This window comes from Martes martes, assembly GCF_963455335.1.
Source record: "Martes martes genome assembly, chromosome: 11".
In the NCBI taxonomy this organism is placed as follows: Eukaryota; Metazoa; Chordata; class Mammalia; order Carnivora; family Mustelidae; genus Martes; species Martes martes.
The window spans coordinates 10056227-10084197 of NC_137899.1; the positions used below are offsets into that span (position 1 = coordinate 10056227).

The 27971-nt window shown below is 44.2% G+C and overlaps 1 protein-coding gene across 2 annotated transcripts in view; it reads right to left on the minus strand.

Annotated features, from left to right (window-relative positions):
- HECW1 (HECT, C2 and WW domain containing E3 ubiquitin protein ligase 1) overlaps positions 1-26435 on the minus strand; it is a gene marked incomplete at its 5' end in the record, with an annotated part of 447342 nt that extends 420907 nt beyond the window's left edge. Inside the window, one exon of one of the 2 annotated variants that reach the window (XM_080818019.1) lies at positions 26406-26435. In XM_080818019.1, coding sequence (XP_080674145.1) covers positions 26406-26435 — 30 coding nt within the window. Of the gene's footprint in view, positions 1-24977; positions 25101-26405 lie in introns of those variants that run through there. The other variant, XM_080818018.1, reaches the window with a different exon arrangement.
- Positions 26436-27971: the final 1536 nt, after the last annotated feature.

The following is a 27971-nucleotide window of genomic DNA, read 5'->3' on the forward strand; positions in this document are numbered from 1 at the left end:
TGGGTTCTGGCGAAGAACCAAGCGGCACTCGGAGACCTTGGTGGATCCGAGGTTTATTTAACACGGCAGGCTGAGAGAAGAGTGGTCTCCAAAGGTGTGAGCCTCCAGCACAAGCCGGGAGGGGAATTTATACCCTTCTACTTCCGCATAGTACTAATGGCGCCGGCGGGAAACGGGGTAGGAAAGAAGACCCCGCAAGGGCTTTGAGACAGGGTCTGGAATTCCCTTGCTGCCTTGGTCGGCCAGCTTAGAGTGCGGTTTTTCCCTTATCACTCTTACTATGGGCCCAGTAACCCACCAACACGTCCTTCTGGGCCACGTGCACCGTCCTGCTGGGGTGCCCCACAAGGGAAGGAAGAACAGCCTCAGGGCCACGATCCTCCCTAACAAATGGAGGTGGGGTCCGGACAAACCAGGACCCCTCATTTCTGAGCATGAGACACACACGAAGCTAACAAGTGGATGCTGAAATTTGGGTCCTAAAAGAACCAATATTTAAGGGCGGCAGATCATCCAAAAGTTGTTTTGTCAGATTTCAAGTGTAAAAATTGTGGAAGGCGTATCTGGTGGGCAGAGAAGCCGGGCCTGTAGGGAAGGAACATGGGAGGCAGGCAGCCAGCGTGGTGTCTCTCCTGAGCTGAAATTAAGAGGACACACTGGCTCTGTTTGTGAACAGGAGCAAGGCAGGGTGGTGTCCTCAATATGACAGCCAATCACCCTGGCACAAGGAGGAGCTCACTTCCTCCAGGCTCCTTTCCGGTACTGTCATTCCCTGTAGTAGATTCTGTGTGTGAATCTATTTCTAAGAAGTCTCTATTTGGGAGAGAAAATAGCGCTTGAGGAACACGGGAGTGTGTGTAAGATTTACCCCGGGGTTGGGGGTGGGGATAGGGGTGGGGGGCGGGCGCCTGGGTGGCTCAGGTCAAGATCCCAGGGTCCTGGGATCAAGCCCCACACCGTGTTCCTTGCTCAGCGGGAAACCTGCTTCTCCCTCTCCCACTCCCCCTGCTTATTTCCCTCTCTGTCAAATAAATGAATAAGATCTTAAAAAAAAAAAAAAAAAAAAAGAATTACCCAGGAACTTGTTTTGAAATGCTGATTTTAGGCACAGCAGGGGACAGTTTCCAGGGCCACATTCCTGGGAGCTCAGAATCTGTATTTTTAATTAGCCTCCCTCAAGGGCTTCTTATGTAGGATAGCCACGTCACAGGTTAAGAAACAAAAGTAGACATCCCACTCCTCAATCAGACCCCAGTGCTAGTCGATCCTGGTGTTCCGGTTCTCAGAGAAATCTGCATCATAGAGTGTGTGCAACACAGGACAATAGATAAATACAGAAGGCAGACCTCAGTTCACACATATTGTGAGCATTTTCTCAGGAGGAATAAAACATTGTAGTTAATTGCATCCAAAAGGCCAGAGACTAAACTAGGACCAGAAGCAGAAATCCTGTGGTATGATTTAGAGCCTGGCAGTGGTCCCTTCGGGGCTGACATAATTCAAGTGCTTAGTTCTCCTTACTGTCACCAAAGATTTTTATTTCCTCAGTTCCTTGCAAACTGCAAAATAAGTTTTCTAAAATCTAAATTTTTCACACGCATACGATACTAAAACCCAAGAGAATTGTCAATGCTCTTGGCTGCATTCCAAGAAAAACACACTCGAAGGAAACCAGGGGCCCGAAAGGGCCCAGCCAATTGCCTCGTGTAGCTCAACTCCCAACTGTAAATGAAGCACTTTGATGGTCAGTGGGCCAAGGTGTCCTGCCTTTGGGCGATTCCTGGACAGGTGACTTCAGCTGGATTCCAGAACGATGTGGGTGGCACTCCCTAGTGAGCCAGTGGAATCAGGAGTTTCCTCGGGACTCCTCTCAGTGGACTCAGGCAAAGAGCAGCAGAGCCAAGGGTATGTGAGGCATGAGTAGGGGGTGGAGGTGGAAAACGTCCCCCCCAGTGCTGGCAGACAGACAGGCCCCCAGCCAGCCTTCTCCTTACCTAAGAGGGAAATGGCAAAACTATGTTGGGCTCTCCTGATCTATGGGAGAAAACTGAAAGAAATATATTGAATTGTCGTCATAATCTAAGCTTAGACGGATCATGACACCTCTAAGAAAATACCTTCCAGAAAATCACAAAAGACTTGACGGATGACGAAGGCCAGGGTGATGGACTTGAGAATTCTTTGCAGTGGATGCACGCTGCAAGGGAACAGCAGCATTCCACCGGCACTGGCGTCTGCTCAGGAGGAATCCAGGACGAGAGCACAGTAGGATTCTTCTGGAGAACTGACATGAAAGGACACAGGAGCCTTCAGAGGGGCAGTCACTGGTGTGAAAGGAAAAGCTCTTGTAACCTGTGCTCTCCTCATTGGTGTGAGGACTCTCCTAATTTCAGCTCGTCCTCATCCCTCTGCATGTAGCCAGATAAGGGAAGCCATAATAAAAATAACAACATTCGACAGAGATTAAAAAAAATAACGAAGAGATTATATATAAATTAAAGAAAATAAAGGAATTTCAAAATCCTAAATTTCAAGGATTAGAGATGAATAGGAAGAAAAAAAAATCATTGAAAATATCAAATAAGGGGTACCTGGGTGGCTCAGTCGTTAAGTGTCTGCCTTGCCTTCAGCTCAGGTCATGATCCCAGGGAAATGGGATCGAGCCCCACAATGGGCTCCCTGCTCAGCGGGAAGCCTGCTTCTCCCTCTCCCAGTCCCCCTCCTTGTGTTCCCTCTCTCGCTGTTTCTCTCTCTGTCAAATAAATAAACAAAATCTAAAAAAAAAAAATATCAAATAAGTACAAATTTAACAACAAAGAAAGAACTAAGAACTTCAGATGCATAATATTCAAACTGACTCATCACTAACTGCATTTTACAGATCAGAAAACAGGCATATTGGGGCGCCTGGGTGGCTCAGTGGGTTAAGCCTCTGCCTTTGGCTGGGGTTATGATCCCAGGGTCTTGGGATCGAGCCCCGCATCGGGCTCTCTGCTCAGTGGGGAGCCTGCTTCCTGCTCTCTCTCTGCCTGCCTCTCTGCCTCCTTGCAATCTGTCTGCCAAATAAATAAATAAAATCTTAAAAAAAAAGAAAAAGAACAAGCATAGACAGGGGTTAAACATCTTGCTTAAAGACACCTAGCGAGGAGCTGGTGGAAAGAGCCAGCAAAATCCCATCCTCTGACCTCCAGGCCTTCCCCCTGGAGCACCACACTGTATTTCTTCTTCCAAAGATGAAACTGATGAGGTCCAGGGTAGGCCATCCCAGAATATGCTGCTTTGGCACCTTGATTACTTTGAATTAACATTATTTGAGAAACAGCTGACAGAAGAAGGACACTGACCATCCTCCATCGCCCTGAAAGGCAATAATACCATTTCCCATGGAAGGGTACCCTCGCTGCCCCAGGAGTTAGAGAGACGGTCTTAACCACCAGAGATAGGGAATTCAGGGCCAAGAAGGCTGTGTAAACAGACTCTGCTTACTTTTTTCACTAATTAGTAGCCAAGTAAGTTTCTTTGTCTGGACGGTTCTTCAGAAATTTATTGTTTCTCTGTCTATAGGTATAAAGGCTGCCTTTGTTCGCTTCTCTGGGTCTCATATTCTTATGAGGCTCTCATAGGTATGTAATTAAGTTTGTTTTTCTCCTCTTAATCTGTCCTCTGTTAATTTAATTATTAGACTAGCCAAGAGAACCTAAAGGGATGGGAGAAAATTTTCTATTCCCCAACAAAACCCTCGAAATTAATAATGAGATAAAGCAATTAAGATAAAATTCAACCGAAGTTGAATTAAGGAAAGACCAGAAAGCTGAGAACAACAGCAAGTGGTGTATTTAACTTCTAAATCAAAGAAAATTTAAAAAATAAAAAGGAGAAGAATTACCCCAAAAAAGGAAGCTATTTTCATAAAATAGAGGAGGAAACAAAAAGAAAGCAAATTAAAATGGCATATATGATGGGAAAAATAACTTATTAAAGCAATGCCAAAATGCCAAGTGTTCTCAAAGAGTGAACGGGGCACTAATAAAGTAGAAAACGGAGTTCCCACAGCATGCTCTCCACCATAGCACAAAGACCAACATCGGCATTTTCATCACACAAAATGCTACAGAAGGGGTCTTTGAGCACTTTTAAGCCAGACTGGCAGAGAAACTCCAGCAAACCTCGGATTTTACCTTGATTATAGGGTTGACAACAGTCCAGGCTGTTTGACCATGGTATTTCTTATAAAACACTACTTCTAAAATATGTTCCTAGAACAATTAAAGAACCTCGCACCAGATGCTTCTGGGATGCCACTGGAATCCCCTCTGGAGTTGTGTCACTGGACCCCTCCAAGAGGCACAGTTCCCATCAGAGCTGCGCAGTGTACAGCCCCACAACCTGTCCTGCTAGAGCTGTGTTGCAAACTACCATGCCAAAAGCCCTGAGAAGTCCTGCAACAAAGAAACCTGTTTCTCTTCGTCCGAGCTACCTTATTTGACCTTGAAAATCCCAAACTTTTTTTCCATGAGTAAGCTCTGTTTTCATCCTAAAGAAGTTTTATGGGACTCCTCTCTAGAAAATGTGGTCCTAACAATGGGTCCCTTGGTCTCAGACGGAGGGCGGGCTTGAATAAGGCATAACCACACCAATTTCAAAGCAAATGCTATAGACATGGTTAGGAAAAGGAAGCTTCCGTGGGGAGTGGTAAATGCATGATGCAGACAAGTACATGTGCAGACAGAAAAGTCAGGCCTTTTATAACCAATTCAGGAACAAGAAATGTGGGGGAAAGGACATGGCAAATGAACTCCACCAAGAAGACCCCGAAATTCTGCCTCCCAGAATAAAATCCACCTGGTGCTTCATGACAAATTTACTGGCAGTGCTAGAGGAGTCTGTGCTTTTGGAACCAAAACAAAATAAAAACCAGGAACAAAACAAAACAAAACTCATGTTTTCAGCAAAGAGATATTTAATCATCAGCAGAGATTAAGCCATTGACACCATGTGCCAAGAAAGTAAAAAGCCTAAAATGAGACCTTCACCTGGCATTCCAACAGTCCAATTCAACATTCTCAGCTCCCTGGCGGAGGTCTCTTAGCGGCAGTGTGGTTGGGCTGGATTGCAAAACTGTGATCTGTTCAGAGGGTAACTGAGTTATGCCAACCTGGCAGCACAATTTCAACTACAGAAAAGAATCACATCTTACATTACCTCTCAAAGTCAGATGGCTATTATCCTGACTTTTAAAGCTGGGGGAAAAGAAGGCCTATTTATTGCTCTTCTTTAGGGAAATAGCATAAATAAGACCCTTAAATGAGTGATGTAAGAGAAGTTACATACAAATCCAGTGAAATTATTTCCAAATATTAAAAAATCCTATTCCATTTATAATGGGCAAAATCATTTTTTAAAAAAGTATTGGTCAGAACAATCTGACAACTGGATTTGAGCTGGTTTTTGGGAAAGGGTAGACTCTAAATTGGCGATAAAGAATGCAGAAGGCATTCCAAGTAGAGAAATAAACAACATAGATAAGATTTTAAGAGCTGAAGATGAGCGCTGAATGGGTGTGTGAGATTTGCTAATGAGATGAGTATCCATCTTCAACAGCAGTGAGAATCAATACCGGGCGGATGAATGTGGGATCCAGCTATGGGAGGTCTCTGAACCCAATACCACATATCAAAGGAAGGAGACAAGGTTTCCTCCACAAAGTGTAGCATGATCGTGGTTCTGTTGAAAGACGATGAAACTGGAATTGATATGCTTGTTGAGAGAAAGGGGAAAAGAGACTGGATGAAGGAGATGAGCAGGAATGCTCTTCTGCTGATCAGACATGAAGTAATTAAATCTTGTGCGAGAGTGGCAGCAGTGAGAACGGAAAAGAGGGAAGTAGACTTCTGGAACAACAAAGGTATTTGGAAGGTGATACTTCTTATGTCCAGCTGCTTACCTCCTACATGTTAACTTTGCATTACTACAAGTATTAAGGGCTAGGAGAACTACAATGTCATCACCACGAGAAGTCATAAATTTGGCTTCATATATATTAAATGTGACGTAATAAATGGATTTCTCGGATGAAATGCCTTGAAATGTCAGTGGGCTCATACTCAGGTCTGGAAAATCCTGAGCTTGATTTGGCCACCACCCAAGCAGGTGTGAGTCGACTTCCAATGATGGTCATGCTCTCAAAGCACAGCCCTGGGAATCGATAATGCCGATCAATATTTTCAGGTCCCTGGAAGAAGTCTCTCTTAGCTGCAGTGTGGATGGACTGGATTGCAAACCTGTGATCTGTTCAGAGGGTAACTTTGCAGAAAGTAGGAGGCATGGCACGCCATTCAATTTCCGAAATGAAGCAAGAGCCACACCCTTCCAGAATATGCGCCTGACCCTTCCAGCACTCTAGAGGAAGAGCTTCCTCTGGTTATCTGCCTGTACAGAGATGAGAATGCCTCCCTGTGTTTCAACCCAGCTGAGGATGGGGCATCAAGCAGGGGTCGACTGGAATCAGCCTCCCTTGGGAGTGGAGAGGAAGCGTCTCACAAGTTCATCCCCTTTTACTTTGATCCAGGAGCCAATTTCCATTCAGTGATCACAGAACCACATCCAACAATTGGGAAGCTAGATAAACCCCAGCAGATAAATGCCAAGGAGGCATTAAAATCTGACTGCATCTAGGTGTTTCACCTTGCCTCCAGTTAATCCTGGACCCTCTGCTTCGGGCAGAACACACACAGAACCCAGGAGAACGGACAAGAGAATATGTGTCCCTGGAGAACATCAGCCTAGATGGTTATACCATCCAAAGGTGAACAAAGTGAAAAGGAAAAAAATGTGTAATACAGACAAGTGGGGATTCAGGGAAAAGCATACTTTGAGAGGTGGCACAGCATATAGTAGAAGAGTCTAAACTGAATCTATTTTGCACTCCAAATAAATGTCACAAATGCACAAAAGTCCTCGTGAACCCATACGACAGGTCAGGTAAAGAATAACTTGAGACCGTTTCAGAAGACACTTAAATTCAGAGCTTAAAAGAGAGACTACATGAAATGTAAGTTGAAATTAAAAAAAAGATGTGGCTCAAATTGAGGACTAGATCAAGAAGAATTAAAGAGCAATAACAGAAATAAAGTCTGCTTTGGAGTGGAATTCAAATTAGAGGTGTAGAAAAGCAATAAGAAATTCTCTAAGAATACGAAAGAAAGGGTCAAACAAAGGACAAAGCAACATGTGAGAAGATGACAGCTGTAGACAGATAATTCACCTTTATGAAACAGGCATTTGTTTGTCAGAGAGGCATTTGGTTCAAAGACACCGATCGAAACAAAACAAGCCACTAATGGTGGCTTAGCCAAGAGACAAGTTTGCTTTCTCTCCTGTGACAAGAAGTCCAGAGATGATATTTCTGGGCTGGTAGGGCAGCTACCCTACCAGGGACCTGGATTTATTTTTAAGCCTTCTTCCACCAGCTTTAGTGTGTGGCTTTCTTCTCCAGCTCACAAGATGGCTGCTGGCACTCCAGCCACCACGACCACATTGCAGATGAAACATGGAGGAAAAGTAAGAGTAAACATACCACATGCAAATGTGGTAAGCCAGATGAGTCAGCCCCCTGTTAAGAGCTTTCCCAGAAGTCCCACCCAGTGACTTAGACCTACATCTCACTGGGCTCACATATGTCATATGCAAGGAAGATTGGGAAATAGAGCTCTTAAACTGGGACCATTCCAAAATTAAGTCAGAGTTTATGAGTCAGCTAAAAAGAGAAGGGAGATACTGGTAGATAAGTAGCCTAACAAAACTCCTGAGAGAAATACAATGACAAAGGAGCAGAGCCAGTACACACAAATATAACAGGTGATGATTTTCCTGTGCTGTATATACAAATAAAAAAGAGTTTGGCATGTTTCTAGTAAGGTCCAATTAAAAACACCAACAGCAACAAAAGCCTATATACCTCGATGTCTTGGTAAAATGCTCTAATTCCACACAGATTTTCTACAAAGAATTTAAATTTAGGTTCTCCTCAGACTTCTCCATGATTCCCAAAGACAGGGGATCATAAAATAATATATCAATAGTCTTGGGGAAACAAATAACAAAAAAATGATAATCACAGTCAAAACACTACTTATAAAAGTAAGAGGAAAAATCCTCCATACAGTGAAAGCATCAGAAAATAATCCCATAAAAACTAAATAAAATATAAAATTTTCACCCAAATCTATGAATGAGAAACTCATCACATTCATGTTTAAGAATAAATTTAGTCTTAAAATTTACGAATGGGAAACCTGTGCTATAAAAGACCACAATCTGGGTAAATGTGAATCTGTTAGAGAGGTCTAGTAGCCAACTGCATTTTCCAAAGGCCAACACAGCAGCATGTTCTCTCCTACATGTGACAACGTATGGCTTGGTGTTGAGAAAATCCTGAATCCAAATCTGGGCTCAGCAGGAAAGGATGACTGGTGTAGAATTTCCATCACAAGATGGAAATAAATAAATTAGCTTTTTATCCAAGACAGCGTAGAGAAAAGCAAAAGAAACTCACAAAGGAGGTATTATTAAAAATAGACACATCTGGGGCGCCTGGGTGTCTCAGTGGGTTAAGCCTCTGCCTTTGGCTCAGGTCATGATCCCAGGGTCCTGGGATCGAGCCCCGCATCGGGCTCTCTGCTCAGCAGGGAGCCTGCTTCCTCCTCTCTCTCTGCCTGCCTCTCTGCCTGCTTGTGATCTCTGTCTGTCAAATAAGTAAATAAAATCTTTAAAAAAAAAAAAACAGACGCACCTGTCTTTGGGGAGTATAACACAGGTGAGCAGAAAGGGACAACTTCTAGCTTCCATTTCATATTTTTTGAAAATTTTTTTGGTTTTGCTATGTTTCTATATTACTCTTGTGATTAAAGAAAGCTAGTGATTAATAAAACAAAATGTATGCAACAGAAAAAAAGAGACACATCAATAACAACATAAGACAGTAATAAAGTAAACAAACAACAGCTCTAGTTCTTTGGTTAAAAAGTAACAAATAAAATTCGAACAGATTTTATTTTGAAAAGGAAGGGAGGAACAGAGGGAGACAGAAAAAGAGGGACTCAGGGGAGGGAAAATATGAAATAAAAAAAAAAAAAAGTAAGACCACCGGTTAGGGTGCAATTAAAAATTTACCAAAATAAATAAGTAAGTAAGTAAGTAAATAAATAAATAAATAAATAAATAAAAAGTCAGTAATTTCAATTTAGGCAAATAGATAACTTTCTAGGGAAAAAAAATTATTTGTCCCGGGGCACCTGGGTGGCTCAGTGGGTTAAGCCACTGCCTTCGGCTCAGGTCATGATCCCTGGGTTCTGGGATCAAGTCCCGCATCTGGCTCTCGGCTCAGCAGGGAGCCTGCTTCCCCCCCTCTCTCTCTCTCTGCTTACTTGTGATCTCTCTCTGTTAAATAAATAAAATCTTTTAAAAAAATTATTTGTCCCAAGTAGAAGTAGAAACTCTAAATAGACCAATAACCATGAGATTAATTAGTTAATTTATCATGTTGCCTGAAAAGGGCATAAAGCTCAAGAAGTTTTTCCAAGTAAATCCTATCTGAATTCCAGGAAATAATATTCCTAACATCACATTCATTTTTTGGAGGACTAAGACAACAGTTTCCTAATACATTTTTGCAAATTTCAAATATATAGCATAATAAAAATGTAGACTAATCTCATTATACATAGTTATATATAAATAGTTATACATAGTTATATATAAATACATTTATATATAGTTTATATTTAGCTTTAAATAAAGATATTATTACATGTGTATATATATAAAACTAAGCATACTGAATCAACACAGAATTAAAAAAATAATAAAATATGTTCAGTTTGCGTGAATTTGAAGACAATACAAATAGTTAACTATTAGGAAATATAGTAACGCAATGGATCATTTCATTAGGTCAAAGGAGAAAATGCACTGGTTGACCTTTGTAAATTCTCCCAAATTCTGTGTTTCACCATGATTAAAACACATTCTAAATTAGGAATAGAGGAACACTAACTTCTTTTTTTAACTGAAATAAACAGCCTATACCATTTAATAGTGAAAAACAAAATCCAATTTAATTAAGGACAAGAATAAGATAAGACTTCCTCTTACCATTTTTATTTAATACGGCTCTGGTTCTGGCCAATGTTATGAACACCTCCCACTCCAATGAAAGAGAAAGAAAGGAGGGAAGAGGGAAGAAAGGAGGAGGGGGGAAAGCAGGGCAGGAAATTACAAGGAAATATAAGCATTCAATTTCTTGTGCTAGAAATAGCATAAAAGGCTCCCACTGGCCAAAACTGGGTTAATTCAAGCATAAAAAAATGACTACAATTGATTGTATCACACAAAGTAAATAAAAATTTATGAGAACCCAGTGATTCCTCTCTTCCCCAAAGAAGAAGAGAACAGAAAAAAGAGAAAGCTCTTTCTCATGGAAGAATGACAACTAATAAATGTGGAAGGAATTATATCATGGGAAAGTCACCAATTTGCACACCCCAATGTAACAATGGATCCAGGGAAAGATTTATTGGATGATCAAAGAATTAAGTGCAAGGTTATTGGGAAATAGGAATTTGTCCCTATTACTAACTGTGAAAACAAACTGTACCTTTTGATGGGGACTTCTAAAGATCACCACCTTAACCAATAGAGCATCATAAATAAAATTAGAAGACACATTATAACCACATCATATATGATAGAATTAATATCTATGATATATAAAGACTGCATACAAGTTGGAAAGAGACCAAGACCTCGCCAAGGGAGGCAAAACACGGGTACAGAAAATTTGCTGAATCAGAGCTTCACATCTCTTTGTCTTTTCACTGGCAAGTGGCAGAAACAGCCCTGGATGGGATTGTCTCTGCCTGCCTATCAGAAAACTAGCAAATTGGGTGCTTTACTATATAGTGGTATTTTTTCCAAATAGTGCCCCCAGAGACTCAGGCCCCCAGGCCATCTTTCTGTCCTCCTGCCATTCTTAGCCTGAGGCTTCCCATCCTTGGTCACAAGAAGCTGGAAGAAGTGGAAAGGGAAAGATTGGTGGTAGCTGAGCTTGTCCTTTTTTATCCAGAAAACATCTTTCCCAGAAGTCACCATCAGAGGAGTCACTTGGCCACAGTTCCCTGCAAAGTGTCAGCCTCCAGTATCCCTCTTTGACTGATGAAAGGGCAAAAACAGAATGGCTAAATCATAGCACTCAGCAGGGAGCACCCTTATGGAGCATTAGTGTGTGGTATACATTGTTACAACTTTTCCAAAAGCAACTTGTCAGCCTATTAGGAAACCACAATGTAATTTCAGGATTGATCTGTTCTGCTTTGGGGAGTGGTTTCTAAGGAAGTGATGAGAAATTCAGTCAATGATTTGTATGCATTGATATTCATCAAAGCAGTATTTCTAAGATATAGCCTCCCTCACTAAACAAATAAACAGAATAAGGTAAATTTAAGTGCAATGCCCAGTAACAGGTGAATGGCTGAAAAGGCACGGTTGGGGCCAGATAGGTTAGCGGTGTGAGCTGGTCAAGTCTCAGAAACACTTTCCACCTCAGGGTTCCCATCTGTAAAATGGAGTTAGTCATATCTCCTACATAAGTTTAGAAGGATTTAATAAAATTTTATATGGAAAGCATACTGCAAAGTGCCACAATAAAAATGAGCATAATAGATAGATACATAGGGATGGAAGGGTATATAGATTATTATACAGTCAATTAAAATAACACATATAAACATCAAAAACTGTATGACAAGAGAATGCATTCGAGACACTATTAAATGCACATGAATGTGTATTTATGGTGTGATTTTGGTATTACAGATGCCCAGAGGAAACGCATTAAGATAACAATATACCATTGCATTACTGGTGGTTGTTATTTTATTCTTTATACCTGGTTTTATTCTCAAGCTATCTATCTGATTGAATCAAGAGTCAGGAAACCTTTTCTTAAAGGGTCAGTTAGTAAATATTTTAGGTTTGCCCGCCTCAGGGTCTCTGCCTTCGCTACTCAGCTACCACCACAGCTGGAAAGCGGCATTAGATCACATGCAAATTACGGGTGTGACCATGTTCCAACAAAACTACAAAAACTGGAGGCAGGCTAGCCCCAGTTCGCAGGCCCTTTCATAATGATATATACATGCTGTATTTTCAAAATAAAATCTGTAAGTCTTAGAGCAAAAATCAAGAAGAGAGGAATTTTCCTAGTGGTGAAGAAGTCTTGCACATGCTTTATAGACAAGGGAAAACAGCAATTAGAGAGAAGATGAGAAGTAATCCCTCAGTGGGAGAAGGAATCAAGCTGGTGGGGTTTTACTCAGAAAAAAGAAAGTGAGAACAAATTACACCATTGACCCCTGGATGACACACGTAACTGTGCGGGTCCATTTATACGTGGATTTTTTTCCCCAATAGATACAATACAGTACTGTCAGTGTATTTTCCCTTATGATTTTCTTAATAACATTGTCTTTTCTCTAGCTTACTTTATTGTAAGAATACAGCATATAACACATATAATATACAGAATATGTGTTAATCGACTGTGTTCTTGGTAAAGCCTCTGGTCAACAGTAGGCTGTTAGTGCTTGTGTTTTTTGAAGAGTCAAAAGCTATACTTGGGTTTTCAATTGCATGTCGGATTGGCTCCCTTTACCCCCCATGCCGTGCAAGGGCCAAATGTATAGGGATTCGCCCTGATAGCTTTGGCCCTTCTCCCATGGTGCACTGAGGCGGTAGGAAGCTCCCAGGTAGGAAGCCAAACCAGGTTACAGGGCAGCCTTACAGCTCATCATGGACGGTGTAATGGAAGGTACAGCACTCCAGGCCTCTACCCAGCCTCCCAACAAAGGGCCCAGTGCCCCTGCTCAGTGGGGCACTGGCACACGGATGCCTCACTGTTCTCAAGTAATTCTGAGTAACAGAAAATCCTTATTACTACTGAATCAAAATCTTCTGCCCACTCGTTCTCATTCTGGACTCAGAGCATGTCTCTCTGTCATATTTCAGATTTCGGCTATTTGAAGCCATGCTCATGGTCCTTTCTTTCCATCCTAGAAATCTTCAAAGCACAGTTTCTCTAGAGCAAAAGTTGCAAATTAGAGGCTCACAGTTATGCCAGTCCGGCCCACTGAGTATTGCCATATCATTAAATTGAGTGAGTAGAAAAATAAATCTTAAAAAACTAAAATTCTCTTAAATATTCACTCTTGTGGTTTTCTTAGAAAAATCAGAACTAGCAATACGTTCGAACATGTCAGCAATTGGCTTGAAACTAAGTAGCCACCAGCACGGGCCCAGGCTCACTATCCCCTGTGGGCAGCTTTCCTTCTCCCCCAACCCTGAAACCCATTATTTGCCTGGACTCCAAGGATATATAAGCTTCCCGCCCAGACCTAAAGGGAGCTAGCAAATGGTGCTGCAAAGGGTCAAGCCAGGAGATCAGAGACAGCTTCTCATCGTAGGCCTCACAAATGCAGAGGCTGTGACCCTGGGAGATGGCTGTCTCATTGTGGGGACCATGAGAGGGTTAAGTGGGACATGGCTTAGGTGCCTTCCCTAGCCAGCATTCTATGAATCTATAAATGGCTTAGCTAATTTTCAAACCTCACTGAGCTCATTGCCTGAAAAATACCGGAAGTCATGAGTTCCACCTGCTAATGGCACTTGGAAAAAATAGATTTGAAAAATAAAATATCTGGATCCCTCAAAAGCCATCTGCAAATTCATACCAAGATGTGCTAAATGGAAAAACAAAGCCATTCACTCTGCCTCTGAAATGAAATTTCAAAGGCAAGGGTTCTTACAATCATGAAAAAATTCCTGCCGCGAAGTTTAATGTTTTGATAAAAATAGTGCATCGTTTACATGATTCAATCCAGACCAGTGAACACTTGAAACAGGGAGGGGTCAGGACCCCAGAATGACCTTCCTTTCCTTCTCTGGAAGTGTGACACTTCTGACACCTAATTCCTACCCTCCCCCATTACTCTCACAGCTTGGTTTAGATGTCTTTTATTTCTCTTGCTATAACTCCTCAACTTTCTCTAAATAGCTGAAATGGTTCATTCAATATTTTCTCTAGAAGCTAAAAAATACCCTAGGTTAGCACGATAAATGCCATTTAACCCAGAGCAGGATGCAGACCTCTGGAGAGGAGAATCTGACCATCCGTCCTCCTGCCTCCCTTCCCCACTCCCAGCAGTGGGAGGCCCCATGTCGAGTGCAGCCTCCATCCCAGGCCTTGTCCACTTGCTAACGATGTGCACCAAACCCAGCCATTCACCTCGCCTGGTCCTGGAAGCCTATGGGTCCTGACCAGGTAGCCCGTCTGAGCTACAGAATATCCCTCGACACGGATGTTCACTGACGTCTTTATAAAATATTTAGATAAAAAATTACCTCCTGCTCCTGAAGATTCTCTAGATCATTGGGGGAAAAATACCATTTGTGGCAAAGTTTTGAGTCATGAGGGAACAGGATTCTACAGCCCTGGGCTCTCAAGCAATGGACCTGAAGGTCCAGATCAAGGACAGAAGCATTCGATTTAGTAAAATTAAGTTTAACTGAAGAACAACACAATGATTTCTAAGTCCCTGACAAGGGTGATGTTCTGTGTAATGACCAAACCGTGAGGATATTCTCAGAATCAAGATCCTAAACTTGAGGGCCTCACCCTCAGCTCTATGAAGACAAGGACTCTGGTATATCCATCCACCAGGATAACCTAGGCCCCAGCCCAGTGTCTGGTATATAATAGACACTCCATTAGCTGTGTGGAAATAAAACAGTCACCCTGGGGGCCTGGTTCAGTCAGTGGAATGTATGACTGTAAATCTCAGGGTTGTGAGTTCAAGCTCCATGGTGGGTATAAAGATTAATTAAAAATTAAAAATCTTGGGTGCCTGGGTGGCTCAGTGGGTTAAGCCTCTGCCTTTGGCTCAGGTCATGATCTCAAGGTCCTGGGATCGAGCCCCGCATCAGGCTCTCTTCTCAGTGGGGAGTCTGCTTCCCTGTCTCTGCCTGCCTCTCTGCCTACTTGTGATCTCTCTCTGTGTCACATAAATAAACAAAAATCTTAAAAAAAAAAAAAAAAGAAGGAAAAACAAGCATTTCTTTAAAAAAAGAATTAAAAATCTTTAAAAAAATTAAAAATCTTTTTAAAAATCACTCCTAAAAGATATAACTCTTTCAATTTGCTTTCTCAAATGAAATGTTTCTCCACTGCAGAGATTTTATTCTGCTGTATTTTTTGCACACTTTTGCCTTAAACTCAAGTAGATTTTTGTCTAGAGGTAAAAATCCCACACACAAACAAATACTTGTCATATAATGGAAACTCAACAAATGTCTTCTAGGTGAATAAAACAATTGAAAATTACTTGAAAATAATTAATCAGAACTTTAAAAGTTTATACTTATACATTTTATATATATTTCCATATTATCTGTACATAGATACGTGTGTATACATACACATGATGCATTTTTATTTTGGTTTGTGATCCAATAATCCCTAGGTCAAATTTTTCATTAGAATCTTAAAGCCTCTTTAGTATATATATAGTGATATTTTTTCCTCTCTCCTGGGAAAAAAGCTGAAAATAGCATTTAGTGACTTTCAACTATTTTCCCAAGGATGTCACACCAGGACCTGAATGTATGTTTCCAAGACAGATGCCTTTTACTTGCTTGCAACAAAAGGATGGAGAATGTTTGCAAAGTTCTTGTGAGAGGTATTTCATCAAAAATTGTGCTAGCTTGCTACTCAAAGTTGTCACAAAGACAGAGAACAGCATTGCAATAAAATTCCCAGGTGAAATTTAACCAGATGACTTTATTGTGAATTGTTTATGCCATCAGAGTGGATTTAAGAAACACTGACTCTCTCATTCTTTCAATTAGACACCAGGTTTACGCAAAGTCCCCAAACATGGCCTACCAGAGACAGGGGGCCAGATCTGCTCAGGTATTTCCAAAAATGAATGCACCACACAGGCAGAATGGTAACATATAAATGTTGCTTCCTATTGCCTGGGGTCTGAGTCCTTTGACATTCTGTAATTTCTTCTCTATTGCTTCTTTCAGAAGATCTAAAAAGTCAGGTTTCTTCTGAAGAAGGAAGTCACTCAGACATTGGTAAGAAAGTAACACTATGAATCTCCCTTGGGGGGGGGGGCTCCTAGGTGGCTCCATCATTAAGCGTCTGCCTTCAGCTCAGGTCATGATCCAGGGGTCGTCAGATGAAGCCCTACATAGGGCTCCCTGCTTGGCAGGAAGCCTGCTTCTCCCTCTCCCACTCCCCCTGCTTGTGTTCCCTCTCTCGCTGTGTCTTTCTGTCAAATAAATAAATACAATCTTAAAAAAAAAAGTCCCTTTGGGAAAAGCTGTCAGGCATTCTTCTGTTCATGGCTGGGCAGGACAGCAGGGAGAAGACAGGTTCCATGTCTTATACTGCGTGATCTTGGGAAAGTCTTGCCTGTCCTCGGGCTTACTCTTTTATATACAAGGATATTAAAAATTTAAGATATGGTCCAGCTATAAACTGCATTCAGCCTTTAAATAGTGAGTTCTGTTCCCGGGCGCTATTCTTGGCACTTAGGAAAATCGATGAAAAAAGCAGGGTAGAAATTCTTGTCCTTGTGGAGTTCACCTCTTCCAAATTTCCACTTAGCGTTATGATATGCATTTCATGGATGCATACATTGTGCAGAAAGCCATTCTAGAAGCAATACAATACAGACCTTCTCAACTCAGATTGTTCCTCGGGGCACTCATTCATTTAACATTCAGAGACATATCTGCAATGGCAGATACCAGGACAAGTATTTTCAGGATACTAAGATAAACGTGACTCGGTCCCTAACCTTGGGGAGCCCATCATTTAGTAAGGAGGTTGAAAGGCGGGAGAGTCAATAGTGAACATACAGTGATCCCCATCACATGGGAAGTCAGTGCAGGGAGAATCCCATCAACTGGAAAACTCAGGACGTAAGAGTTAAGCTAGATCTTAAAAATGGGTTAATTTGGAGGGCTGGGGAAACTGCGATTAGAACACAGTGTAAGGAAGAAGGTACATAATTACAGGATAATGCAAAGCATGTTTGGAGAAATGAGAAGAAGGCCCACTGGGCTGCGGGAGAGGTCAACAGGACACCCCGGGGCATGGCTGGCCACCACCCACAGACTTTCAAGACCAGCCTGGGGAATGGGCTCTTTCTTGTGCAGACTTTGGGGGCTCCTGATGGTTTTGAACACAGGAACGACACACGAGATGAAAAAAATCAGTGTGGACCAGAGGAGGCAGAGACTGGAGGGCAGAGAGTTTTATCTAGTCCTAACAACAACAAATAACTTATTCAAATTTGAGGACAATGGAGTGACCAACGGCTACTTGCCCCCAGGGTGAGGAGGAAGCAAAGACAAGTTTTAAAGGTGGGAGAATGCCAGCCCGGATAAGTAACACAGAGATTCAGTACCAACGCAATACCCAGGCAGTACGGGGCACCTGGGTGGCTCAGTGGGTTAAAGCCTCTGCCTTCTGCTCAGGTCATGATCCCAGGGTCCTGGGATGGAGCCCCACACCCAGCTCTCTGCTCAGCAGGAAGCCTGCTTCCCTTCCTGCCTCTCTGCCTAATTGTGATCTCTGTCTGTCAAATAAATAAATAAAATCTTAAAAAAAAAATACCCAGGCAGTAATGAAGAGCCCAACCCCCACCTTGTGGAGTGGGGGAAATCATTTATGGAAATCACTTATTGGAGGATCCAGAGACCTGAAAATACCATCCAAACTCTAACCCCACAGATTCTGAAAAGATTTTATTCTGTGAATAGTGCGGTTACTCAACAGACAATGAGAAAATGCCCAACGTCACTCAGAAATACAAATCAAAACCACAAGGACACACCATTTCACGTCAGTCAGAATGGCTAAAATCAACAAATCAGGAGACAACAGGTTTTGGCCAGGATGCGGAGAAAGGGGAACCCTCCTACACTGTTGGTGGGAATGTAAGCTGGTGCAGCCACTCTGGAAAACAGCACGGAGGTTCCTCAAAAATTTGAAAATAGAGCTACCCTATGACCCAGCAATCGCACTACTGGGTATTTACCCCAAAGATTCAGATGTAGTGAACCAAAGGGGCACGTGCACCCCAGTGTTTATAGCAGCAATGTCCACAATAGCCAAACTATGGAAAGAGCCCAGATGTCCATCGACAGATGAATTGATAAAGAAGATGTGATTCATATGTACAACGGAATGTTACCCAACCATTAAAAAGGGATGAAATCTTACCATTTGCAACAATGTCGATGGAACTAGAGGGTATTATGCTAAGTGAAATAAGTCAATCAGAGAAAGACAATTATCATATGATTTTGCTCACATGTGGAATTTAAGAAACAAAACATAGGGGAAGGGAGGGAAAAAATAAAATCAGATGAAATCAGAGAGGGAGACAAAGCATAAGAGACTCTTAACGCTAGGAAACAAACTGAGGGTTGCTGAAGGGGAAGTGAGTGGGGGCACGGGGTAACTGGGTGATGGTCATTAAGGGGGGCACATGAGGTAATGAGCAGTGGGTGTTATATACGACTGAAAAATCACTGAACTCTGCCTCTGAAACTAATATACAGCATATGTTAATTAACTGAATTCACATGAAATTCAATTAAATTTAAAAAAATAAAAGAGTGTGGCTACTATGTTCCAGGCACTGTTCCAGACACTGGGCAAATAAAGAAGCCCCTGGTCTAAGGCGTTTACAAGTTAGAATGAGAGACAGACAATGGACACATACGGAAGCAAATACATCACAAATCGAGTGGTGCCAAGAAATGTGAAGAAAAAGAAAGCAGGGAGATGGAAGAGAAGGCAGTGTATACATGGGTGGTCAGGGAAAGCCTTTCTGAAGAAGTGATATGTCATTAACAGAGGGGCAAGCTTGCACATACCTGGGAGAAGCCTCCCCTCCCCCCGCACACGCATCCCTTCCAGGTCAAGGGAACAGCATGGGAGATGAGAGTGTGAGTGGCTTGGTTTAGGAAGAATAGGAGGTTGGGGACATGGGCCTGGTACAGCAGGAGTGGGAGCCCCAGTTATAAAGGAGCTGTTGGCCAAACAGGAAGTTTGGATTTCATTTTCAGAGGGATGGAACCATTGAAGACTGTGGGCAAAGAAATAACAGAGATTTCTGACTGTTATGTGTTGTATTTATGCTGCATGCCAACACCTAAAATAATGCCTGACACATAGCAGACATTGAGTCAATATTTGGTGAACGAATGAATGATCATTTGGGCTGCCGTACAGAGAACAGATTGGAGATGGGCAAGGAATGCAGGAGATTGGTTGGGCATCTGTGCAGAAGCTGAGAGATCATGGTGGCTGACATAAGTCTGGTTATGCTGGCCAGAGGTGGTGAGAAGAAGGGAGAGCCATTTGCAAAAAGCCGGATTAGAAGAGAGACAGAAGCCAGGGGATCAAAGACATTCGACCTGAGCAACAGAAGAACGGAGGTGTCCCTTTACACAGATGGAGCGCTCCCAAGGGAAGGCAGCTTTGAGGAGTGAAAATTGGGGTTTGTGTTTTGCACAGACAAATTTTAGATTGCATGGCATTCGGGGAGATGCCAGTGGTGGCATTCTAAGGTGAGCCAGGACCACTGAAATAGACTTGATGATCATTGGCATGAAAGCTGTATTGAGACCAAAGGCAGGAATATAGGTAAAAAGAGATGTGAGAGCCAAGCCCTAGAGAATTCCATCACATAGGGATAAAAAAGTCAGGGACCATCAAGAGAGCCTAACAAAGAGATCCAGGGACACAGTAGGAAGCCAGGAGAATCTGGTGTCCTAGAAGCAAAGGGCTCAGGACAGAGAAAGCAGACCCCAGGGTGTGATCAGTGGCACTCAGGTGGAAGCTGGCCTGGTACTGGATCAGCAGACACTACCAGTGACCATCATGGGGACAGCGGGAGGGAAGAGTGGGGACCAGAGCTTGAATGGGTGCTCTGGGAGGTGGAAGGAGAGATGAAGCAGGAGCACACAGGGTGCTTCCAATGAACCCACAGTATTCTGGTCTCAGGCTACACGGCCGGCCAGCATTTGTTTTATTTTCTTCATAATTCGCAGATGTGTTAAACATCTTGTTAGGGTCAATTAAACATTACACAATAAAATATATTTTCACAGGCTCACACGGGGGACTAAAGAAAGCCAGTGTGGACAACTTTGTCCAAGTGCGTTCTGTAAGGGGGAACAGAACAACTGACCAGCCGGGAGGGGTGTGGAGTCCGGAGAGGGATCTGTAAATGTTCCCTATCACAGCACGTTTCTGTGCCAACTGTTTGTTCCCATCAGCCCCTACACACGCTGGTCCTTTGCCTTGTCAGGGACAGGGGTGACCCTCAAAACTACTTCTTTCTCAACTTCAGAAAGCTCATTTCCACAAAAATTACTTACTCACAAAATAGACGGGACAATTTTGTTAATTGAGTCGTCTTACATTTTGATGGTAAAAGGAATTAAGAATAACAGCACAGAAAAACAAGTACTTTTAAGAGTAAAAACCTATCGATCACATCCTGTGGTTTTCCAGCTGGTCAGTGTGTTGCAGGAGGGACCGTGATGGACGGCTGCTGTGGCTGTGGACAGCAAGCAAGCGAGGTCTAATGTGTCCAACCCTAGTCTCCTCTTAACCTGAACCTCTGAATTGCAGGACTGAGACTTCTGTTTCTCAAACTGCCATGACTTAAACCCCGAAAGCAAAAGCAGGGAACATGTGTGCAAGTTAAATGAGTGTCAGTTTAAGGACAAAGTGATTGAATCACAATCACTGGCCATGGATGTGAATTCTGGTCTTCTTTTTTTCCCTTCCACACACATGATATTTCCCTGACATCTGTTCAATCCAAATAGATCTAGAAAGTGTGAAAGGGAAAATCTGCTCCACTAAATATATAAAAGGGACCCCGAGTGAAGTCTCCATGATGGCATTCGTCATTATGGGCACAGATGGCGTCCTTTTTCAGCAGCCCCCACCCCAACAACACCAGCTTAAGTTCCATACACTGAATTCTCCCCAAAATACTGCAAGGCAACAGATACTGGGTAACACCAGAAAAGCCTGTCTGTACACTACATCCTTATTTATCAATCCTCTGTGTACATCAAGCTTTGGGACAACAAATCAGGAAGAGTGTGGGTTCTCAACTAATAATATGAACAGGGCACATCTCCTGGTTGCTATGGGGAATCCAGATGTCATTCTCTAGTGACCGGGGGGCTTAGTGGTCTTGGTGATACCTTGCCCATGAGCAGTGATATTATTGTCAACGTGCATGGACTGCTTATCATTTTCTCTACAATGCCCATGTCACAGAACATGACAACCACTTACCGATAAATACCCACACATCCAAATATTATGGTATGGGACATATAAATCACCAACATACTGCTTTGTTTCCTAAAGTGTTGAAGGAGGCTTTAGGACAAATGCCCAGTGATTAGAAAGTCCATGTTGATGTCCAACAAAATCATCAGATGAGCTAGTCTGCCTCTAAACCTCATTGTATCTTAACTTGAGAAGCAACAGTTATGAAGAAAATAGAGGGATGCCTGGGTGGCTCAGTGGGTTAAGCCTCTGCCTTTGGCTGGGGTCATGATCCCAGAGTCCTAGGATCGAGCCCTGCATGGGGCTCTCTGCTCAGCATGGGGGCCTGCTTCCCTCTCTCTTTCCGCCTGCCTCTCTGCCTACTTGTGGTCTCTGTCTGTCAAATAAATAAATAAAATCTTAAAAAAAAAAAGTTTAAGAAGATAGAAAGTGTTGAGACAGATGGAAGATTATGAGGCGCCTGCCTGCATCCAGTGGGACGGTGTAAGGGTGAGTGGGCGGAGCTACCAGCCCTGAATGTGTTATGGCTGAGGCAGGAGGTCAGCTGAACTCAAGAAGGGGCAGAAGCACAAAACAGTAAGTAAATAAGTAAATAAATAAGAGCAAAGTGAGGGACCAGAAGGCAATGGGAACATTGTTAGATGAATCCCGGGGAACACTTCTGACCGCCACGGTTACTCAGCTGTGAAACACACTCCATGGTGAGAATGAAAACATTTTACTCTAAGTCCTCGAAACTTGACTACCAAACCATAAACTAACGGACATTTTATACAAAAGTTGGGGATCATCCACTTTTCTCCTCACTGGGAACAGAAATGCCACAGATTTTTCCTTTCATATAGTAGATCTAATTTTACAAATAAGAAAGAACTGTGATAGCTACTTACGGATAATATTGTTAACAGAGATAACCCAGAGGCTAGCACACATGGCCTTAAGTATTTCTAGTAGATATATTGCAAAGTTAGGTTTATAAATAAGTGTAAATATTAATATAATTATAATTAATACTAATCTTTGTCTCCCTTTAATTCAATTGAGTAAACCCACAAAAACCATCCCAGAATCACGGCGTTAGACATGACCTTTTGGATTACCTGGTTCAACTCCTTACTTTTAAAGAAGAGGAAATCAAACCTCGGAGAGGAAAAGTGACTTGAAAAAAGCCTGTGGAACATTCCACACTGTTTTCTCTAAAAGTCCATGAGTGTCAAACATGCTTAGGGCTGCCTTACAGGAAGGCATGTGGATTTGAACTTCCTGGTTTCCTAATAGTAACCCGTCCTGCTTTTCAGAATGAAAAGTTAAGGAGGTGACCGAATGAAAGCAAGAGGACTGTCTGTAAGTCACACCTGTTGGCGTAGAAATCCGACTGCGAGGAGACAGTCAGGGTGGGCTGCTGACCCAGCAATGATGATTGTTTCTGGTCTAGCTGCTGGCTCATTTCAGAGGTTAAATGTGATTCCAACAGAACAACTCTCCACCAGGGGCATTCCCTAAATAAGTCCATCATCCGAGCAAGCTGTGGATGTGGAACCAGTCTTAGAGAGGAAGTGGCAGAGGGGGGCTCACCCTCACCGTCTAATTGTGGGCTGGAGTTCAGGGGCTGAATAAGTTCCCTTTTAAGGCCACAGCAAGACAGAACGGAGCAGCTATCAGATCAATTTTATCAAAAGATAACCCAAGTTTTTCAAGTAAGAAAGAACCTAAGCGGGCAGTCTTGCAATCTCTGTGATTTCTCCCTGAGAGCAGGGGGAGCCTTTCTCTGGGGCAGGGTGAGGGAAGGCACGGATTTAAGTCCTGGCTCACCTGTTCCCTCAGAGGCTTACATAACCCCTCCGATCTGCCCATCTGACTCACGAAGGGAAGAAGTCCCACCTACCTCCTGCCTAAAAGAGTAGAGGGCATTGTTATGACCTGAAATGCACTCAACCAACATTCCTGAGAACATACTCCTGTCCCGGATGAAATGCAATGTGCCAGACAGATGAGAGATGAATTGAACAATGTCCTTGGCCTCAAAGTGCTCGCAGAACGTTCAAGGGGGCTGTGGTCCTTTCACACCTCTCGTAACTGCAGTATGGTAAGAGCTGCCTCAGAGGTATGAAGGAGAAGGCTATGGAAACAGGAGAGGGGGTGCTTCATTGCACCTGGCAGCTATCCTTAGTCCCGGATGTTATTATAATTGTAACTTTAAAACAAATGAGCACAGTGCAGTGGAAAATTGAGTAGATAAGCATAAATCGATGACCAAATACCTCAACCACTCCCAAACTGTAGAAATTACTACAAGCACATGAAAATGCTTTGCTTGCCTTAGCATAATTGGTGCCTCATTTCTATAATGAGCATCAGTGCTAGCAACTTTTGTGGACAATATCAAATTCTGTCAGGGAAAGTAAGTCAGACGCTATTACCAATTGCCAATGAAACAGCCACTGAAAGTCTTTCATTAAAAACAAAAAAATCAATCATTGGAAATAACCTATATTGTCCATTACTTACAAAAGACTGTAATAAAGAACTAATCCACAAACAAGGAGAAAATCTGTTACCCAGTATTCTAGGTACCCCAGACCCTACCAAATCTTTTGCTCTAGGGAATAAAAGCAAGCAAATTTGACCTGTTTGAGTCATTGGCTAATTTCATCTAGAAGAAAATGCAGATACCAGAGTTAAAACAAACTGCAAGGTGTTAAAACAAACCATGAATTCTATAATCTGTCCCTTTGTTGTTTGCATAATTTGGGCTATAATTATTGGCCTTGATAAACTAGGTAACTTTTTGTACTCCTCTACCATTATCACACAATACTAGAACTGCAAGGAGCCCCAGAAATCAGCCAGTCCAACTTCCTCACTTCACTGATAAGGAGGGGAGATGGCAGAGGCTTGTCCTCCCATAATCACATCTGTCCTTTTAGTCCTCCCTGCATTGATAATCATATCTGATGCGGGCATCACAGAGACTAAAGCTTAAATGATCTTTTAAAAACACCCTTCTTTAAAAGCCAGAAGTGCAAAGGGAAGCAAATGACGGTACAGACACAAGTCACAGGCGCTGCAGTCTCTCTGTACTGATCCATTAATAGGCTGTGCCAGCTCAGAATGTGGTCTCCCAACCAAGTCAATAATGTCACAATCTAAACAAACTTGGGCAATTTGCCTTCATGAAATAACTACCTGAGACAAAATGAACTGTCATTCCACAAAACTGCTAACCTGCCCTAGACTGGGACTCCAGAATTAGTCAGAACATGGTTTATTAAATGAAACACTCTGAAGTTCGATTTGCCTGTGGGTCTAGGAACTAAAATAGTGCTACCTTTTTTTTTTTTTTCCCAATGCCACATTCCAGAGGAGGCGGCAAACAGAGGAAAGGGGCAGCAGGGAATTCTGCCACGCTCTTTTGCTCCAAGCACGCACACACATTCATACACACAGGGTAGGCATTTGGACTCTAATCCCTTCTTAGTGGAAAACACACATTTTCAAAATGAATCCCCGATCTAGAACGAATTACCGTAATAGCCACAGCCGGCGCGAGTCCGCTGATGAGAAATGCAGATCTGGCCACCTGCTTTGAGATGCCTTGGACCGCGACACTGCCTGGGTCTTTAAAGTCTGGCCTTTTCAGGTAGGGCATCTGCCCTCCTAAATCGCGTTTAAATCCCAGGAAAACAGAGAAGATGCCTCCCTTAGTCTTTGAACTAGGCTGCTCGTCCTGTTTCCATTTCTGCTGAACACAGCCTTGTTATCTTTTCAAAGAGAAAAAAAAATAAAAACAAGGGGAGAATTGCACCACTGCAGATCCCAAGAGAAGTAAGCACAAAACTATAGCAACGTCAAATATCTTCAGCAACTAGGAAAATCCCCACATGCTATCTGGTGTCAGCTCAATGCAGACAGGGGCGCTCTGTGCCCGGAACCACAGGAAGCCGGGCATCTCCGCAGCCTGTGTCCCTGCCAGCTCCCCCCACGCGCTCAAATTGGGCAGGGAAGTTATGGTCTCTGTGTGCAAGACAGAGAGACAGACCACGCACCCACACTCCGCAAATCTGCCAAGTGGCCGAGACGTCAAAACGGCAGAGCGATCACAAGGCACTGGCGGAGCGGGGGATGGAGGGGCCACGTTGTTCGAGCCCTCGGATTTTGCTGCATTGTCACGGCCCGGGAATGGAGGGGTAGAAGGAAGCGCACCTCCAGCTAAAAATGGACCGGGCGCCTTTTCCCCAGTGGCTCCCTCCCCGCCTGCGTGCGGGTCGCAATACGGTAGGCGACGAAACGGGCTGCTCCCGCTAAAACTCAGGTGGCAGGCCCGGCTGAGCGGTGCAGCCGGCCGGGGACAGGGAGGCGCTGGAGCGGCACCCACACCGCGCATCCTCGCAGCCTGCCACCACCCAGGGGAGCACGGCCCCGACCTGCCCCGCGCCCCCTGCGAGAGCACTGGCAAGCTCGCGCGGGGCTGGGGACTCGCTCGGCTAGCCACGGCGTTGCATGGGACACAATTGTCTACGAGGGAACCCGAGGCAAAGCCCAAATTCGGAGCCTTGGTTCGCAAGGGGTGGGTGTGGGCTGGGAAGGGGGATTACGTAGGTCTCTCCGCCCCCTCCCCTGACACCTCCTCGCCGCTGGGAGGGCGCCGGGGGGCGGGGGAGGCGCCACCAACCCGCTTGGGGGCTTCTTTGTTTCTCTCCGTGCCCCGCAGGAGGGCCCGGTGTGCCTGCCGTACCCGAGCCGGGGTCGCCCCCCGGGATGCCTGCCCGGCCCGGGCGGCGGCACGTCCCACGCTGACAATTGAACCTCGCGGGAGAAGCGAGAGGGTGGGGAGGAGGGTGGATCCCGGGCCCTGGGGAGGGAGGGCGCTGCCGGGGCCTCGGGAGCGGCGGGGAAGCCGCCCAGAGAAGGGCGGGGGAAGGGGCGGCAGAGTCCCCGCAAGGCGCTCGCTTACCTTGGCAGCCCCGGCCTGGGCACAGATCATGCTCCAGTCAGCGCGCAGGTTAGAGCCGGGGGGCGCACGTGCCCTGCATGGCGCGCCGGGCACCTGCCGGGGGACCGGGGCGCCCACCCGCTCTCGCAGCGCTCCGGGGGCTCGCGGCGAGCGGCAGCCGCCGCCAGGGCCACGGCGAGAGGCGCGCGCTGCTCGGTAGTGTACGCGCGAGGACTGGGCCGGCTCGGTCAGAGACGCACCGTATTCAGGCAGCCACAACGGCGCCTGAAGCGCGGTAACGCAGCACACTTCATCGCTTTATCCCCCCGCCCGCATCCCCTCCCTCCCTGCCTGCTCCTCTGTGGGTACCAGACTTCCCGAACCAACCACAAGCCGGGCTTGCTCTCATTAGCGCTGCCCCGCCCTGCAGCCTCCGCGCACCCCCCCCCCGCCCCCGCCGTAAATATATATTGATTCTTGTTACCGCCGGCCCCATCCTTCCTACACCCAGCAGGCATACTGGGCATATCCGGCACCAGCCCCGGCCCACTGGCCCTTTTGTGTCCGAGCAAACAGTTATGTCCAGAAAGGATCTGGTAGAGACACCCTAGCAGGTACCCGATGACAAGTGTTCTTGGCCTCTGTCTTACACACTTTCCCCACCTACCCTATACACAGTTGTGAACACTCACACATGTCTGGGCACCATCCTGTGTCTGCACCGCAAAAACACAAAACAAGCATTGTAATTACAAATGCAAAGGGTGAAAATACTTCCCCCCACCCCTCCACACCGCCCCCCCCAATCTATTGTTGGACAAGACTAGCTTTCAAACAGGGTTTCATACTAAACTGCACGCAATATCAGATGCTAGAACTGGAAAGAAGCAAAGAATAAATCCCTCCTTGTTCAGCCAACCAAGATGCATAGAGAACTGAGATGTTGGTCGCTGTCGGCTGCTGGCTGCTCCGTGTATGTAAATCTATGTGCATTTGGTCGGGATCTGGCCTGATGTATTCACATAAGATGCAGTGGTTTTGAGCACGTGCTCTCCATCGTCTGTAATCCCATGAACTGCATTCTTCAGAACGCTTATTTATTTATTCCAATTCTCCTGCCCAGCATCTCCTAAGTGAGACATTTTACACACCAGGAGAAATCTTTCCCACACCCCAAGCTCAGTCTTCCTTCCCACACCCCAAGCTCAGTCTTCCTCTAGAATAAACAAAGGGTGACCCTGACTCCCGAACTCCTCACTCCTCATTGAAGTCGGTGCACAGACTTCTCTAGACCAAGTCTTCTCCCCCAACCCTGTAAGATGGGATGTTTCTCAGTGACTCTCCCTTCACTGACCCAAGTCTTGACTTCTCTCTCGCAACCAGAACTTCTCAGAAGTGGAAGACTTGGAAAACCACAATGAGGAAAATCTTTACTTCAATTAATTGTCAAGAGGTTCACCTCTTTATTTTCAGGGACGCAGCATCAACCTGGCTCAGAGACACTTTTCCGTTCTCTCTGTCACGGAGATAACTGGACAAGTCAACACCTTTCGTAAGGTTTTTGAAGCAACGATCCTGAAAGTGTGC